This window comes from Rhodnius prolixus, unplaced genomic scaffold (genome assembly GCF_049639745.1).
Source record: "Rhodnius prolixus isolate KJV_2025 unplaced genomic scaffold, Rpr scaffold_8, whole genome shotgun sequence".
NCBI lineage: Eukaryota > Metazoa > Arthropoda > Insecta > Hemiptera > Reduviidae > Rhodnius > Rhodnius prolixus.
In genome coordinates, this window is record NW_027411593.1 from 23,268,727 (window position 1) to 23,287,099 (window position 18,373).

At 35.0% G+C, this 18,373-nt stretch overlaps 1 protein-coding gene across 1 annotated transcript; it reads left to right on the forward strand.

The window, feature by feature from the left end:
* The first annotated feature begins 9,409 nt into the window (after positions 1 to 9,409).
* LOC141451038 (uncharacterized) lies at positions 9,410 to 17,279 on the forward strand. The gene is made up of 4 exons (XM_074122056.1): positions 9,410 to 9,806; positions 14,350 to 14,571; positions 14,882 to 15,052; positions 16,562 to 17,279. Exons 1-4 carry the CDS (start codon positions 9,544 to 9,546, stop codon positions 17,052 to 17,054), a joined length of 1,149 nt encoding a protein of 382 aa, XP_073978157.1. The 5' UTR covers positions 9,410 to 9,543; the 3' UTR covers positions 17,055 to 17,279.
* Positions 17,280 to 18,373: the final 1,094 nt, after the last annotated feature.

Consider the following 18,373-nt stretch of genomic DNA (forward strand, 5'->3'; position numbering starts at 1 on the left):
TCAATGGGTAATTTGGAGCGTCGTCCAAGCAGTCTGTAAAGCAGTTTCGCACGTTTTGTCATTGCTTGTCTTTCAAGTCTAGTGTGTGGGTTCCACGAGAGTCGTTTGTCTATGTAGAGCCCAAGGTAGCGCACCAGATCTGTATAAGGAAGAGGATTGCTGTTGAAGAGGACAGGTGGACAGGAGCCCCGCCGGATAGAAACGCACTTTTAAAATACAAAAATACCAAATTTGATTCTTACCAATGTAATGGTGGTAACACGGTACAATTAACATAATGACACTTCTTTACTACCTCCCTCTCAATAAAGTGCCCCAAATTGAATTTCCTTGGAAATATGATTCAAATAAAAGTTATAAATTCATGCAAATATAATAAGTTAAAAGAATATCATTAGAGTAGCTTTTGAAAAATATTTTAAAATGAACTGATTCAGCAGTTGGTGCTTCCAGCAGTCCGGTTTTGATACAGATCTTGTTATACAAGCATCGGTTAGCAACTAAGCTAGAGATAAAATTCGAAACGGAAACTTCGAAACGGAAATACGAAATCGAAAGTTTAACATGCAAAACCTTATCTAACAAGAAATGAAATTAAAAAAAAAAAAAATAGGAATATTGATTGATTTAAATTGCGTTCAGTACAAAAAACTTTTCAACATGGCCTATCTTAAATAAAGAAAAAATGAAAAAGCAATTTTCATCATCTCTTTATTCCGAAATAAATCCTTTTTGCTGTGAAAATACCCGTCAAGGACAGAATTAAAAAAAAAAAGTTGCCAATGCGCGTGTTGACAAAGAGAACTAAACATGTCGTAAATAAATAAATAGATTTATTGCCGAGGGATTGAGGGTTGGAAATGAGTATTTTGAAGATGTAGATATGAATGATGGAGGGAACAAAACCCTGGGGCAAGTGAAGCGTGTACACTGAGCCCCCAATGTATGAGCCAGGGTAGGAGCTGTAATTCAAGATCAGAAGAAGAAGCCACTTGGCGGCGGAGGAGAGTTGACTGCCGCCTCAGTGGCAACCAATAAAAAATCAATTTCCTTCTTCACTTTCCCTAGCTGGCAACCCCTATGGCAAGCCACTCTTAAGAGGAGGATTGGGAATGTTTTTTTTTTTATTTTTTAGAAGTAGAGTAGCGAGCATGCTTCTTTGGAATTATGGTTGAAGTATGAGGGTCCGTCTAATGCTGGGGAGCCGGGTAGAAAGAGGACCCGCCCCAATTGAGGCGGCTCAAGTGTGCTTCTTGCATATATTGGAGAGTGCTTCCTCTCTTCTTCACCCATTCTTGTCTGTTCCCGTGGCCTGCATTACCAATATACCTTAGACCGCAACTAGAAACAACCTCCTGAGTGGCCACAATGAAGAAGAAAGTGTATTGTTCCATATTTTTACTCTTAACTAGACAAGGAAAGTATAGAGATCAAGTTAAATTTTTTATTTCGACGAAAAAAATCCGTTTTAGGGTAGTTTGAGTCTAATTTAGTGATAGTAAACGAAGTATTTCTAAAAAATAAAAATGATAAGAAGCTGGTTTATCTCGATGGGTCGCAATAACTTAGCGAACAAAGTCTCTGATCCGGAATCGCTCTGATCCAGTGAAAAAGAGGAGGAACTTCAAGGAGAGAATCGGAACTCTCGATCTTCGGCATCCTGGAACCTAGAAAAGAGCCAAGTGGTGGCCATTGCTTCTTTTAGAACGAGTGAGATCTCGCTCTTATGATTCTTTCACTTCCTTGATGAACTTCTTTATAAATCAAAATTATGAACTCTATTAAGACAAATTTTAAATAATCAAAATGCTGAATACTCTGTCAACTAGCCACTCGGAGACATCATTTACTAAGTGTATTTACCATACACTTAGTCTAATTAGACTTAATTCCAGCAATTCCAAAAGTAATTAATTAAAACTTAAATGTTTGAAAATAAAGCAATTAGTATAATTTGTTTTGGAACAGATCAAATAAACTGAACCTAACTAAACACCTACTCAATGTTTTTTTTGCTTTTCTTTCAATTGTCATCTACTCACTTAACTGAACTTAAATTAATTAAAAACTAACAATTAATTAAATATAATTGAAAAATAATTATTATGTAAACTTTCAGCGGATTAATTAATAATATTGAAATTATATTGGATGCAAAAATCCATTATTTTTAAAAACCTATCCACTTTCTAACACAATAGGAGTGAATACGAACGAGATATGAAAGTGTTAGTTTTAGCATAATATTATGAGGCTATTTTCTCAAGGAAACTTAACTTTCTTACAACTGAAAAAGAGAAGTATTGGAATCATTTCAAACTTGCGAAATAAAAATGCTCAAGAAGCTGTAGGGTTCCACTTCTAGCAAACTTCGAAGTTAACTAACTTCATCCATTAAATAAGGTGGGGAGAAAATGACAAAATTTGCAATTTCAATACTATGCCAGACGATTAAAGGCAGATGAAGACCCAAAATAGAACAATGTAGAGAAGAACAATAGTAGGGAATCTAAGTGGATCCCATCAAATTAAAAATTAAACAGAAATATGTGAAATGCTGGAATTTATTTAGTGTATCAATAAATGAACAATACTTAATTTAATAATTTAACTTTGCACAGCATTTTTTTATCAGCTAAAACGTCCAAAAAGTTGTGTTTGAATTTTTTAAAGGGGGTTTACATTATCTTGATTACAGTCTGTTTAAATATTTGAAAAGCAAGTTAATTCGCCAAACAGGATTAAAATAATTAATAATAATAATAATTAAAAAATCACATAAATAAACTGGGAGATAATAAAATTCTAGAAACATCTTCTTTCAATTAAATTAATTATTATAATTAAAGTTTAATGGGCTAGTATTTATATGGTGCCCTAAATGCTGCTTGTTGCTTCATTGTGTCATAAAATTTAAAGATTAAATAATTTTTGCAAATAAAGATTGATTTGTCATCACTTTTGTCGCTAAAATAAGCAAAGTACTAATTTACATCGCGCCAATGAAAGCTATTTTGGACATGTGGACTCGAATTGTGGGGTTCAGCCAAGCATTATCGACTTCAAATCGCAAATTCTGCTCTGTAATACGAATGCTCCCACTGCATCTCCAACAGAACCATTCATTCTGATCAAAAAGTACCCTTTCATTCAAGATTATAATCATCGCGCCATACAAGGAACACCCCAATCCTCTCACTGACCAGCTTTCATCTTTTACACTACCTGGAAACTCCAACCTTCGACTGAGTTGGCAGTGAAGGTCACTAAAATTTATTCACTGGACAGCAACCAATTGGTGGTAACTTCTCACATGTTATTATATCAAAATTAAATGTACTTGAACGCTGTAGCAATCGTACCTGCAGTTGTAAATTTCAATCAAGTTTGAGGAGGGGACAAAAATTGTCTTGTCCGGAAACCGAGGGTTCTACCGCCTCTTAAGATGTCTAGGAGGGTCCTAGAAAAACGTGGATGTACTAATAATGGTTTGGGAGGAGATTCTAATTTAATGTGGAATTATCTTTAGCAAGTTTTTGCAATTTAAGGGTTGAAAAGAAACTTACAAGTCTGTATGAATGATTCGATTGTTGTCACAAAAAAAGGAGCGTCAACTAACAAAGTAATCTGCAAGATCTGGAGATTCTTTGGAGGTTTCAGCATTTAGTAGAAGCTGTAGGCCTTGTCAGGCTTTAATATGCTTACATAAATCATCTGCTGTTCAGGGAGAGTTTTGATCTGACATCTAATAAGCCTTTTTTAGTCGTTGGAAGCGTTGTTGGGAACTATCTTCTTATATGATATAACATATACGAGTAGTAATTGCCTACTTTTTCAGGCGGGGCTTAACGTCCAACTACAAATTAGGTGTCGTGGACGGGGGCGGAAGCTCATACTTTACTATAAACCATTTTTTCCAATAAATAAAAAGTAGTCATACGCGAGATTCGAACTGGGGTTCTCCCAATAACAAAGCCACACTCGACCACTAGACCAACACCAGCCCCTTCTTATGTGATATATGAGGATTCTAAGTGGAATGATGCAGCGAAGAGTTAGGTATCAGTTTTATGGACAATTCTATACAGGTCAGGTGAGACTAGCTTCACATGTGCTATTACAAGATCTTAGCTGAGGTATAAGTTGGCCGTGTTCTCTACATAAATAGAAGAGTAGACTCAGTACATGGCTGAAGAGTGTGTTGACTCCGGCTTCCACATAAACTTAGAAAAGAACCACTCGATACTCTCTAACAGTCAATTAAAGACTCTAAATTAATGAAATTTGAGGCTGAATGGATGCCCTTTTGCCTACAAAGAAGGTCAGTGTGCCAACCCGATCGAAGGTCTGTTTCACACTGATAAAACACTCCAGAGTAGCATCCCTTTTTCTCAAGGGAGGTCGAAGTAATATCTGTAACTAGGAGTCCCCCATTGAACGGTGGAGTGATTTCAAATTTCAATAAAATTAATTCCGCTCGTTAAACCTATTAAACAGATTGTTTTACTAAAGTTTTTAATGAGATTCATTGTGTCATTAGTAGGAAGTCTAACTACAGCCGTCGCCAGAACCGTCCTAAAACGATTACTCCTAAAAAATTATCTCAATACATTTTATCGATCTGTGCTATCGACTTACTGTGTAAATATGAAGTTTAGGGGAACTCATAGAAACCATTTATTAATAATATCTCAAAATATCAACCAAATTAATTTAGAATTATCTTCAACTTTGGAATTCAATTTAAAATTTAAATAATTACCACCTATTATTATTATTATTTTTAATAATTTAAGGTGCGTCAACTTCTGGAACTGGCACTTTGAAAGGTACCCTCTCTCACCTCTCTTTCAAAAGTGCCCTAATATGAATTTTTAAAGGAATGTTTACAATAAAATTTCTAAACTACACTAATAGCATTTGTGTACTAAGTTTACAAATTAAATAAAATCCAAGGCTAAGACCGGGAATCGAACCCAGTACCACAATACATGTTAGCTTCACAGGTCTCGCCTCTAACCGCTCGGCTACCGTGGCGCCTATTTAGTCATTTACAATCTGTATAAACATATACAATGAGTTAATAAGAAAATAGAGAAGATAGATTTGAACAGCTGGAGGAGAGAAACTACCCACTCTCGACAGGATATCGAAATTAAGGATGATGAACACTTCAGGTTTTCATCAGTCAATTAAACAGTTCCATTTAGGATTAAAAGTGTCCGTCTAATAATAATAATAAAGTTAGCGATCAGCTCCGCGGTTAGCGCATGGATTCCCCCGCGGTGGTCCGATTTCCGATAGAAAAAAACTGAAAAAAAAAACAAAAACTATTGTGTTGAACAAATAAACACGAATGCTTTCAATTTAAGGAAATACTGTAATTATAGATTATTATTTACTTATTATTATGAAATATCTTCATCAAAAAGCCCTATTTTGCTTACCTTGAGCTTATAAAACAAAAAAATCATTGCAAATAAAATGGATCTGCCTTAAGAAAATTATTTTGATATTTCGTATGTAGGTATTGTATAGTTTTGGATAAATGAATGGCATTCTTCCAGTCAATTCTGGAAAATAAGCCTAACGGAATCTCCAAAAGTAATTAGGGCCATCTAGGTTAAAGAGAACATTATCTTGTGAACCATTTCTAAAATGTCTAGAAGCTCAGGAATCTTCTACTTTTCTTAGTGATGGTGTTAAAGGTAGAAACTTGGATTCTTTTTCGCTTGGTAGAAGACCAAGTCCTAGAAGTAACGCTCTTAAAGAGCGCAATAAAGAGGTAAATGTGGAAGAGGGAAATGTAATAAAGAGGCTCGTGCCACACCATGTGGAGCATAGGCCTTAAAAAGCCTCTTATGAATTGCAGGCTAAGGGTGAAGGGAGACCTTCTAAGCTCCAGCTGGGAACATCAATTCAATAAAGTGCCAGCTTTGTCTGTCATTTCTTCTTTTTTTGTAGCCTCCCTTTTTGCCAAACTATATTTCTTGTTCTTACACTAATTCGAAACTGTGTTGCCTAAAGGCAAACGCTAGAAGTTACAGAAAGTGGAAACGTTCTGACCGTAGCCAGTTTAATATTACGACAGTATTTTTTTTTTTTTTTCAACATTTATTTATTTCCGCTATTCATAAAAGCAATGCTGCTTTACAAAAGTACTTCTCTAATCAGCTTTATGGTGAAGCATTTGATGCACAACTACAGTATTATCAGAGTTTTTTGCTTAGATACGCTGTAATGAAGCTTGGTAGATTTTGCAAAGTATTTAGAATTGTAATGATTGGATTTTTTTTGAAATTCTTTCGCTCGGTTGAGCCCCTCACTTCAATTCATATTGGTTACAAATCAGAGATTGTTACAGTTTAAGAAGCAGTCTGTATCGTGTGATCAGCGTTTCAATCTTTTACGTGAATTCTTTTTTCCAATTCTGTACCAAAGTAATTGTGGAACAGAAACCAGGATGGGAATGTTGTTTATAATTCACGGGACATGCACTGCCCAAACTATTTTAACTATTTTAAAATATGTTAACTATTTTATAGTAAGTAGCCCTAAACATAAAGGGCTACAAGTTAGGCGTAAATATAAAGAACAAAAATTCGTTAAGTTTTGCACACTGGCGCTGACCATCCAGATGCACTTTCAAATGCAGAAACAAGCGGTAGTCACTCTTTTTTCACTTTTTCGTCAACTTTCTGCACCAGATCTTCAGTAATGACTGAAGGCCGCCCAATTCGTTCCTGGACATCATGAACATTCTTCGCGGCCATCTTTAAAAGCTCTAACCCATTTCCGGTACCATTCCACTGCTCACAATGCTTTCTCCATAAACTTCCAACAGATCTCACGATGAATTTCAGCCGCTTTCACATCTTTAGCACTAAGAAAACGAATCACAGCGCGTGATTTTACAAGTCAGCGAGATTCTCAATCGGCGGAGGCATTTTAATTACTTACAAGCAAACGTAAAAAGTTGTGAAGAACCTCGGTATCACTTTTGACCAAAACCTCTCCTGGAAAAACCATGTTTGCCAAATATCTCGCCGCTCCATCCACATCCTAAAGCAGTTTAATAGTTCCCGTCACCTTTTTCCAATTAAGACCCGGCAACTCCTAGTTTCCTCTCTTATATTCCCCCATATCGACTATGGTTGCTTAGTGTATAGCGGTCTTTCTGGTGATATTGAAGCTAAGCTCAAGCGCTTCATAAACGGCTTCATAAGATTTATTTTCAGTATTTCCAGAGACTCTCGCATTTCGCATTACTACGGGGTCCTAAGTGTCCAGACATCCTTTATCAAGCAATGTGCAGGAGCTAGCTACTAGAATCTACCGATCCTGTTTACCACCGCCAGTATTTTTTGGCTCCATTCCTTTTCCAAGTTATCCAATCTCAAAGTCCATCTTATATTTTCCAACTCTTCCAAGTTCAAATTCTCCATCCATTCTCGTGATACTAGATCTCGTTTCTCTGATCTCTATATTCTTTCATACCGTACTTCATCCTTTGACAAATCCTTTCTAATACGCGCTACCTCTTTCTGGAACTCCTTACCTTCATTTGTCCGTCATGCTCCTACCCTTTCCATCATTAAGTCCCTTGTGTTCAGTTATCTCCTTTCTAAACAGCTTTCTCCTAAACTATCTGTATTCTTTTATTTTATTAATTTTAATTATTCATTTTTGTAAATACTTATTTTTATTTATAAATATTTAAAATAAAGGCCAAACTAATAGGGCCTCCACTACACTTGTATTTATTCTTAGGGGACAATAGTCCCAGGATAATAAATTTATTTTCTTTCTTCTTCTTAAAAACGGTCGAATGTTGCCGTCTTATCAGATTTAGGTACACACAGCGCAGATGCGACAAATACTGACCGCAGCATTTCAGCGGCCGAATTTCGAAGCGGCGCTTACTTTAAAAATACATCACATATAAATGAATCGAACCAGTAAAGCGATACTTTAGTTGGTCGATTATGATTAAAATCTTGTCGTAGCGTCTCTATTGGCACCAAAGCTAAACATTCAGTAATTTTTCGGTTTTTGAATTACGGAATTATAGATAAATATAATCATACACTCACTCTCTCAGAGAATGAAACAGAGAAAAAAACAGATATCAAATATTTTTGGTACCCAAGGGACCAAAACGGATACTTTCGATAAAAACTGAAAATCAAAACTCTGCATGATTACAATTAATTCTCGCGAAAAATAAGAGAAATTTATACAAAAAAAACATAAGAGAAAACTTAAGAAATACGAGGTGTGTTCAAAAAATAAGGTGAATTTTCATTTTTCTTAAAAAATATTTATTTATTCATCGATTTTTATTTTGTCTCCTTCAAAGTAGTCCTCCTCAGATATAATACATATGTGCCAGCGTTTTTTCCAATCCTCGGAACAGTTCTGATATGCACTTTTTGGTATGTCCTTGCGCTCTCTCAGCGATTCGGTTTTTATCTCCTCAATCGTCGCAAATCTCCGTCCTTTCATGGGTCTCTTCAATCATGGGAACAGGAAAAAGTCGCAGGGCGCCAAATCTGGTGAATACGGTGGCTGAAACATGATAATGTCATTCAACAATTCCTGAGCGATGCTCATGCGACGGTTTTTTTGATCAAAATTCAGCAATTTTGGAACGAACTTCGCTACTACACGCTTCATGCCCAAAATTTCCGAAAAAATTACAGGACATGTACCAACCGATATGCCGACAACCTCAGCAACTTCTCTAATTGTGATTCGACGATTCTTCTCAACATTTTCATCGGTTGTTGATGTGCTGGGGCGTCCAGGGCGAGCGTCGTCATTCACATCTTCTCGACCTTCTGTGAAAAGCTTGTACCACTTGTAAACATTTTTTTGACACAGAATACTCTCACCGTACGCCACTCTCAACATTTCAAGTGTTTTTTAACACTTAATTCCATTTTTTACACAAAATTTGATGCAAATTCGTTGATCCATTTTTTTCGACAGAAGAAAATCGCCGAACTCGCAAAACACTTGTCTTATTTATGCCTCTAACATACAAACTAAACATGCTATATAGCTACAACTTTGAAAATATGTTCGAGACAAGTGTACCAACATAAAAAAAAAAGACAATCGAAATTCGAATGTACGTAGCCCGCGAAATTTGAAAATTCACCTTATTTTTTGAACATACCTCGTATATTAAATGGAAAATAGTCTTTTTCAAATATGTTTCATTTCTGTGTAGGTTCGTAGAACGATATCCAGACTATATGATACATAAATGCCAGGCTGAAAATATATTTCTTACAGACATTCTGCATTAAGGAAGAAAATATATATTATACAATAAATTAGTGCAAAAAAAAGGAGCGTTAAATTAGCAAACTCTAATCACATATGATAATTACAAAATAATTATTGTAACTATAGCTGAGACTTTTTGAAGATTTATCTTAGAATAAATAATTAATATATGTAGTTGATAATCTACAAAACATGTTAAATTAGAGCTTCATCAAATTAGTGCACAGTGAAATAAAAAAAAAACCCAAAATGTACAACTCAATCAAAGAAACTGTACACAAAACGATGCTATTTCCAAAATGTGAAAACTGTAAACCGCATCATTTTAAATTCTTGTGTCCAGTGTGCGATATACCGTGCTGTTGTAAGAATTTCTATTTCTTACATCGTAAGAAAAAGATTTGTTTTAATTATTTTCAAAAAGAATTGTTCAATTTTATCGTATATATTAACAAACAACCCAGAAACCGTGTGAATAATCATATTTTAAGGGAATATCAACTAATAATTAAGTAAGTGCCCTTTTTCTTCTGCAACTATGCAACAAAAGTGACAATTATTCAGATTGTAAAACTGCAGAACTGTACAATAGGTAGGTGCCTACCTATTGTATTTTATTACTACTCTGTTTTATTGCTACTACATTATTTACTTCCGTTTTATTAAATAACTAGCTGTACCCGTTCACACGTTGCTGTGTTTGAACAAAAAGGCAGTTTTGATACCTCAAACATAATTTATTAATGACCAAATGTATACAATACAACGAAATGAAAATTAACAATAAAATTACCCCTACTTCAGAGTACAGTAGTGTCCTTGCAAAGGTATCATTTCTACATAATGTGAAAAATTCAGTTAATGTTGTTGGAGGTGGTGACATTGCTCTTGCACGTACATTTTCTGATGTAAAGTACACACGCTGTCCATTTTCTGCTAAATGAACAACCGTTGGATATCGCTCATGAATGGAAAGTGATATACAGGTAATACGCCATACAGCCTCATTGCTACTTATGAAGCGTCCCAGTTGATATTGGGTGACTACATCGTTAGATGCAGTTGTATTTTCCACTCTAAACACTCCCATATCGCTTCCTTTGTTCACATATTTGCAACTATATTTTATCGCTTTCACTGAATTGCAGTACTCAGCATTTATGTGTGCGTTATACGTTTTTAGTAGTAATGGAGAATATGGTACTACCCAACGATTATCAACATCAATAGTATTGTTGAGTTCTTTTAGTTTAATGGATTTTCCACCATCTTCGGTATAATTTATTCTCGTATTAATAATTGCAAAAAACTGTTTTTCATGGTTTTCATGGTTACTTTTTTAACAAATATTACTAATTAAATGTTATTTTGATATTTTTGGGATATTTGTTCGGGAGCACCTAGAGCCCCAACTCTGATTTTAAAAAAAATTTGCAAAACCTTCCCGGGGATATACCTAATAATTTCCCAAATTTTCACAGCGATTGGATGTATGGTTTTTGAATCTATCGAGTACAAACAAACAAACAGACACACATTCATTTTTATATATATAGAAGATGATTGTTCAAAACTAAAATGGTTACTTCTCTTCTTGTTCTTTCTCCAAAAATTGACGTACGAGTAAATTAACGTTTATTTGCGGTTACGCAACATCCCAGTTTTCTGCATTTGCATTCCTCTATTCGGGGTCAGGTTTTATTAAAAACATACAAGTTTCAAATGGTCTTGAAGCTCAATAAATGCGCAACTTTTTCTTTAATTGGGTGATTCCTTGATTCATTAATCATTGAAAAAAATACAGTTGAAAATTTTAACAGAAATCATTGAGAACAAATTTTTTTAGACATTAAAGTAAAAATTTCATTGTTTATAAGAAACGTTTTGAGGCTCTGGTTTAAGCAGATTTATAGGAAATTTAATGCTCTTTCGTTTGGAATAAGCAGATTTGTTGTAGGTTAAGAGACAGAAAAGTTACGACCGTTTTTATGGTGAAAAACGCGAATATCGACGGAAAAGTTAAAAATGCAAATATCTTGGACACTACTGAGAATCGAGCCATAGTGAATAGAATACTTTTTGTTTCAATTGAGCTGCTGAATCACCTCCCAAAGTTTCAACATGTCCTCCGTGTACACCCAGTATAGTTCACAATAAGATTCACAAGAAATGGTACTTTGGGTCCCTCCAATTCTTCTAGAGTCACTCGTCTAGGACTTTTTTGGAAAATTCTAAAAAAACAAAAACTGAAAAAGCCATTCAGTGAAGTTTGACGCGTATTTTGATGGCTTTATTCCAGTTGTAATTATTATAAAGATGAGAGGCGGGTGTTGGTCTAGTGGTCAAGAGCGTGGCTTTGTAAGTGGGAGATCCCCAGTTCGAATCCCCCGCGTATGGCTACTTTTATTTGGTAGAAAAAATTGTTTACAGTAAAGTATGAGCTTCCGCCCCCGCCTACGACACCCTATTTGATAGTTGGACGTTACGCCTCACCTGAAAAAATAGGTGATTAGTTCGCTTTTATTACAATGATTATGGCATAAAAGATAAAGGAAACCTCCCTTCTGAGATACAAACACTTTTTTCCCAGTTCATCAGATATCTCCCAGTACTGATAAGCTCGGTAGCAAATTTGGGGTAGTGAGATGAATGAAAACCAATCAGAATGAGAGAAACTGAACTTCCATTAATACTGAGTGAATCAACTCCACATTCCTTGGCTAAGTTCTCGTTAGAACAGGATACAATTTGAACGGACTTGACTTATTGGAATTATGTAATTAAATTGCAATATAGTTCACTTTCTAGTAGTTGTCTTCCCAAAATACAATATTACATTCTAACAGCTTGCAAAATACCGACGGCCAACTATCTTGTCACTTTAACTAAATACTCTTAAATGTTCAATATTATTTGCGATAGTAGTAATTGGCTAACATTTTAGGTGCACCACTAATTTTTAATAATTTTCTAAAACATTTATTTTAAAAAAAAATCCAATGAGCTTTCATGTATCATTGATCATTTTAAATTTTGATTTTGTAACTGTTTGGGATTCTCCAGTTTGGGACAAAAACTGTAATTCAAATTCAAATTTATAATAATTATTACAATGATATTTTAAGAAGTTTTTTGTGTTAATCTTTTATTGCAATTTACCACTGCAACAGTTGTTGCAACAAGCAATTATGGTAAAAGAAAAAAGAAATAACAGGAAATCATGAGTGGAGAAGACACCCAGTGGTGCCACTCCAGTAACGTGCTTTGCTCTCACGATAAGAGAAGATCACGAGGCCATTTTAAGAAGTTAAAATGAATATAACATATATTGAAACTTAAGAATTTTTAAATAAAATATTTAAAAAAAAAAAAAATTATCACAAATTACAACCATTTTAACCAGTTAAGCGTGATTGACGTGTATACACGTCAAACCAAATCTCTGTTACGGTGTGTTCGACGTGTATACATGTTGTGAATTATAAAATTGCCATTAACTATAAAAACTCGAAATTTTAATAAAATACAATAAGAATATTATTTGGTGGGTTGTTTCCTTTAACTTACCGATAGAATTGCCAAGTATTTTATACGGAGGGGAGTGGAGGGAGTCAGCTAAATGATAAGTGGTTGGTACATGTTTGGTCTCCGCATTAGAGATTGGGAATTACCTCACACAAATAGAAGCTCTCAACCCTTGTGCAATGCCGTTTTTACCTTTTAGATAGAGATTCAGACCTCAGTTCGAGCATTTGGCACACAATTCGAAGCTCTTTCCTTCCTTATAAAAGCTCTTGCGTCTCTAGTTAACTAGAGCAATGCATACGTGAAGCGGTGCAAGATTTTGAATGAGCACAGAATCAAGCCCCAGAAATTGTAGAAAAAGTCTCTTGCAGTGACTATTACGACGTTGTAAATTTTTGGTTGTTTTGCCCTGCATTCGACGTGTATACATGTCATTGTCTGATTTTAATTCCGCACACTGTGGGGGGTTTTTTAAAAACTAAATTCCACCCTTAACTGGTTAAAGGAATAATTTTCGAGAAAGCCGCAAAAAAAAACCTGCCAAAATTTTGAACTCTAGAGGAATCCACAAAATTCCCCTTCAATCCTAGAAGTGGTCTTAATTAAATTTTTTCCAGGAGAAGTTTCAAATAAATGTGTTTAGAACTATTTATTCGCAATAGGCATAACTTGTTCAAGGAAAACCTTGAAATCTGTTTCTAAGAAAAACTGAAAATAGATTAGTTACAGTGCACTTCTGTTGCCAGATAATGAGTAGAATAACGGGAATATGTGTAAATAAAATTGTAGAATTAGATAGTCAATTGTATCAGCTAGATAAATTGAAATCGCAATACATAGATTGACGATTGAACTTAGTCTCGGAACACTAGCTGGTAAATATGGCCATTTTTGAGTGGTTTAGTCCTTTAAAAACAAAAAACAAACTTAAGGTCGTTGGATGAATCTCTCATTACGTGCCAACAGTACTAAAACTCCATTAAAGTTTTTGAAATTATTATTTTGAATATCTGAATTCTTCAATTTCAAATTTGGAGCTGTTCGTCTGATCCAGCTCCTTTTTTGCTTCGTGCGTTCTTTATTTTGCTGAAGCGTGTTCTGTATGTTTACGTGGATGGATTCTTGAATTATGCTGTCCTATTCAGGAAAGTGTGTGAAGCGGAATTTCAATTTGATTCTTCCTGGCTCTGACTCTTCTCTTAAGAGTCACCATATTATTTCTTACATTATATTCCGATCTTGATCGTAGTACGGTCGATAGTTTGGGTTAGTTTTCATAATTTAACAAGCAAAAGAGAATAGACATATCTCTTTGATTCTCTTATCGTAGGCATTCTCACGATTAAAGCGTAAGAAGCTTAACAAAAAATGCTTGTAAAGAACTTAAAGATATGTGCACAGATGGAATAGAGAAATTGATTCGTTCAATAATAAGAAACGTCAATTTTGATAAACTTTGAAAAAAAAAAATCTATTAGGACTATTTACAACGCTGAGCAGTAGAGTTTAGTGTATTAATTCATTTTTCAGTTCGTTATTTTCCGAACCTGCAATACCATTAACGAAGGAATTTTTGAAAATGAGATCTTTGGCAAAGAAAATAGATTCTTTGAACGTCTACAATGAAGAAGATCTACTAGAAGAATTAACGGAAGAAGAACGTGAACATTATAACAAGTTTAAGAATGGCTTAAATCTGAAAACTCCAAAAAAGGTTGTACCATTCTGGATAGAACCTCCAGAAGGAGAAAGGTAAAATAAGGAAATTTGTATATTGCCTTTGAATTTATATCAATGAATAATACTGTAAAATAAAATTATTAATAAAATTAATTTAAAAAAATGCCTGGAGAATTCCACTTTGTTGAACGCACTTTTTTAGATAATTGAGATATTTTTCTAAGATTCACTTGTTTTTATTATTATTTCATCCAACGTTGGATCTGTTGTTTGCAATTGTGCAACGAGCAGCCAAAATATCTTTTATTAAAAACACAATAAAATTCAACTAATTAATTTAGAAAAAAAAAAAATTGGTAATTAAAACCATAGTTCTTTTCAGCTGCCTGCTAATTTATGAAGCAGATGGATGGCCTATGCCTAAAATTGAATACTGCCAAAAATATTTATTGAAAAATGTTCCACCATTGCTGGAAGTCACTGCAGTAGTGCCAACATATTTCACTCTCACTGGCTTAATCAATGTATTGGCCGTGTACACCATTTTATACAGGTAAATTTCTTTTTCTTGTTATTTTATGTAGATTAAAATATGTAAAAAGTTTGATATGGTAGAGATAAGTTATTCTTCAAGTTACTATCTTAACGTACCACTTATCAAATCCCGGAAATGCGTACAAGATTCTAATACAACACAGTTTCTCTGCGTTATGAAGAAGTGTCTTTTATACATAAACTTTTAGAATAAAATGCTTAAGAAATTTTCTATTAGCTTCTCTGTCCATCACAATACAGTTAACTGTAAGTTTGAGCCAAATTTATATCAGAAAGTATTTATTTATGGTATTCCAATTTTATATTTAATAATTAAAATTAGATAATTAACGTAAGCCAGGCCTTCGACCGTTTTGGCATCCTGGATTACTGTTCAAACTAAAAAAGCATCTTCCTTCAACATACTACCTCATTCTGCGCTCCTATCTTTCAGATAGGTTCTTTCAAGTCAGTACTGGCTCCGCAATCTCTTCTTTCTCGACAGTGGGGGGCTGGAGTGCCGCAGGGGAGTATACTTGGTCCCGTTCTCTACACAGTATACACATCAGACATACCTGTACAACCCTCTACACTACTCTGTACATATGCAGACGACACAGCCATACTAGCCACAAGTACACATCCTTCATCAGCTTCATACAAGTTACAGGACACACTTACATAAAATAGAATTCTGGGCAAAGAAGTGGCGGATTTTAAATGAACCCACAGAAATGCCAGCATGCCACGTTTACTCTCCGGCGGGGCTCCTGTCCACCTGTCCTCTTCAACAGCAATCCTCTTCCTTGTACAGACCTTGGGCTCTACATAGACAAAAGACTCACATGGAACCCACACACTAGACTTAAAAGACAAGCAATGACAAAAAGTGCGAAGCTGCTCTACAGACTGCTTGGACGACGCTCTAAATTGCCGATTGAACTCAAACGATTAATATACAATACTATTCTTAAATCTATGTGGACTTACGGACTAGAGCTGTGGGGTTCAGCCAAACTTACAAACATACGGACAGTACAAACATTTCAATCAAAACTCCTCCGACAGATAGCTGACGCTCCTTTCTACAGTGACTAACCTCACTCTTCACAACGAACTCAACACTCCCTTCATAGACCAACTCGCCAAGACTAAATATTACAAGTTTCATACTGCTCTCTCCACTTGCTCAAATCCTCTTGTACAGTCTCTCGCCTCCTCTGACATCCCTAACAATCCTACTCGCCGACTGAATCGCCAGTGGCCCCGCAACTTCCTTACAGTCTGAAGAACTAAAATCTCTCCTCTCTCCTACTCATATTCTCCTCTTCACATTCCCCTATCCCATATAGAGAGTGCTCCCGCTGGGTAGCTTCTCTCCTCCTGCTCTTCCCGCAGTTCATCTTATTTACATCCCATTTACTTATATATAAACTAAATCAGCAGATCGTTAGATATTCTGGACGAAGACTGTTTTTGCAAATTAATTTTGCAAGGAGAATAATTTGGATATGTTGCTTTCTTTTAGGCATTATGAAGGGCAGCACATATATCCTTTCGCCATGGAAACTACAACTCAGCTGATCAACTTCAGCGGAGCATTTATTGCTCGCAAATACTATGTATCAAAGATAGGGGCCATCTATCAAGCTTGCACGAGTTCCAAACTGACAACATTAATTAAATTAGAATATATCAATGTAAAAGAAGTAATAGAGGATGTTCGCAATATATTGATGGGTCCAAAAAATGATGATCAAAGGTTAAACATTTTGTGCGCTCTTGGCCAAATACATCACATGTTTAAGGAATGCTATAACGACACGCCTAGAAGAAGATTGGAGAAGAGTGAGAGAGCCCTTCCGTTTGGTCCTTTCAGAACTTCCGCCCACATCAAACCGGAAACTTTGGAAAAGCTCACTCATAGTTTCAAAGTGATTCACTTTTACTATTCCTATGTGTTGAGTTACTATTCTAAAAAATGGGCAAGCCTTAAAGATGAGCCAAAGAATTACTTGTAAATTTATAATTTATTTGGTTACTAGGAAGTTACCAATCATTAATTTGAAAAGTTACCTTGAACGTTAAAGTTCTCACGATTGCCAGTTAGTTAAATCATCAAATTTTTTTAAAAAATTTGAGAGTTGGGTCTTATTTTTATATTTATTTTTGAAAATTATTTAAAACTGAATATAATTTTTGACCTGCTATATTTTCTGTGTTTGAAGGAGAGTATTTCTAATTCATATTCTCTAATATAAAATTATTATTACTTTAACGGAGTCTTAATTTTATTTTAAAGAAAGATTTTTACCTTGACGCCACTCTAATTCTGAGGTTAGATAATTCTAATTCTGCAGTTGGCTAACTGCAGGTGCAATTGCCCCTGCAACAAGTAATGCAGATGACTGGATGTGTTATGAATAGAGTTACCACCTAACGGTGGCTCTTTAATGAGTCTATTATTCCGCTGAATCAGGTGGTACCTGCGCCATTTCAGTCGACGGTTAGCGTTGTCCGGAAGTGATGATTAAAGGTGGACAATGAGAGGGATTGCAGAAAGGCGAGTGTTAAACTTCTTGTGTTGGGCGAAGGTCTTGAAAAAAAGGTATTTTTAAATTATAATGAATGATTCAGTTAAAGACTTATTCTGGAGCAAAGGTGACCCAAATATTTAACTCTATAAAAATTAAATACTATATATTCTAAAAGATAATGAGCTATAGTGTCCGAAAAGTCAAGTTTACATAGCTTACAGCTGACAGTTGGCAAAAATTCATACTTAATTTGGTTAAGGATAATTCCTGGGAATTTCTTATTGGCCAATCGGATCTGGGAAATGACTTTCAGTAAGTGAAAGGGATTATTTAATCTAAGATATTTATGATTTAAATCTGACTGCATGATAAATTTAATGTAAGTGTTAAATCAGGTATTATTCAGGTGGACAAAATCTCCGTTTATCACTTTATCTTCTGCAATCATTTTCTTGCATTCATTCTATAACTTTTAAATACATTCATATTTCATTGCTAGCTCTGCTATCGAATTAAGCACATAAATGTTGGTGGAGAATATTATGTCTTCGTAGCGAAATGGTGCATCTAAATACCTGTATATGTCGTCAAACATTCGTTTCCTTTCTACCACATAACGTGGACATATCATTATTATATGTTTGAAATCCTCCTCCTCATTGCAATCTGCGCAAAGTGGAGAGGACCTTTTGTTGATCCTGTATAGATACTGTAACGAAGTTGACCTGGGCGGAGAAGAAAGGCCTAGATTGTTCTAGAGGTTGAACGACCAAAGTCAGTAACAGGCCGCTACTGTGTGAACA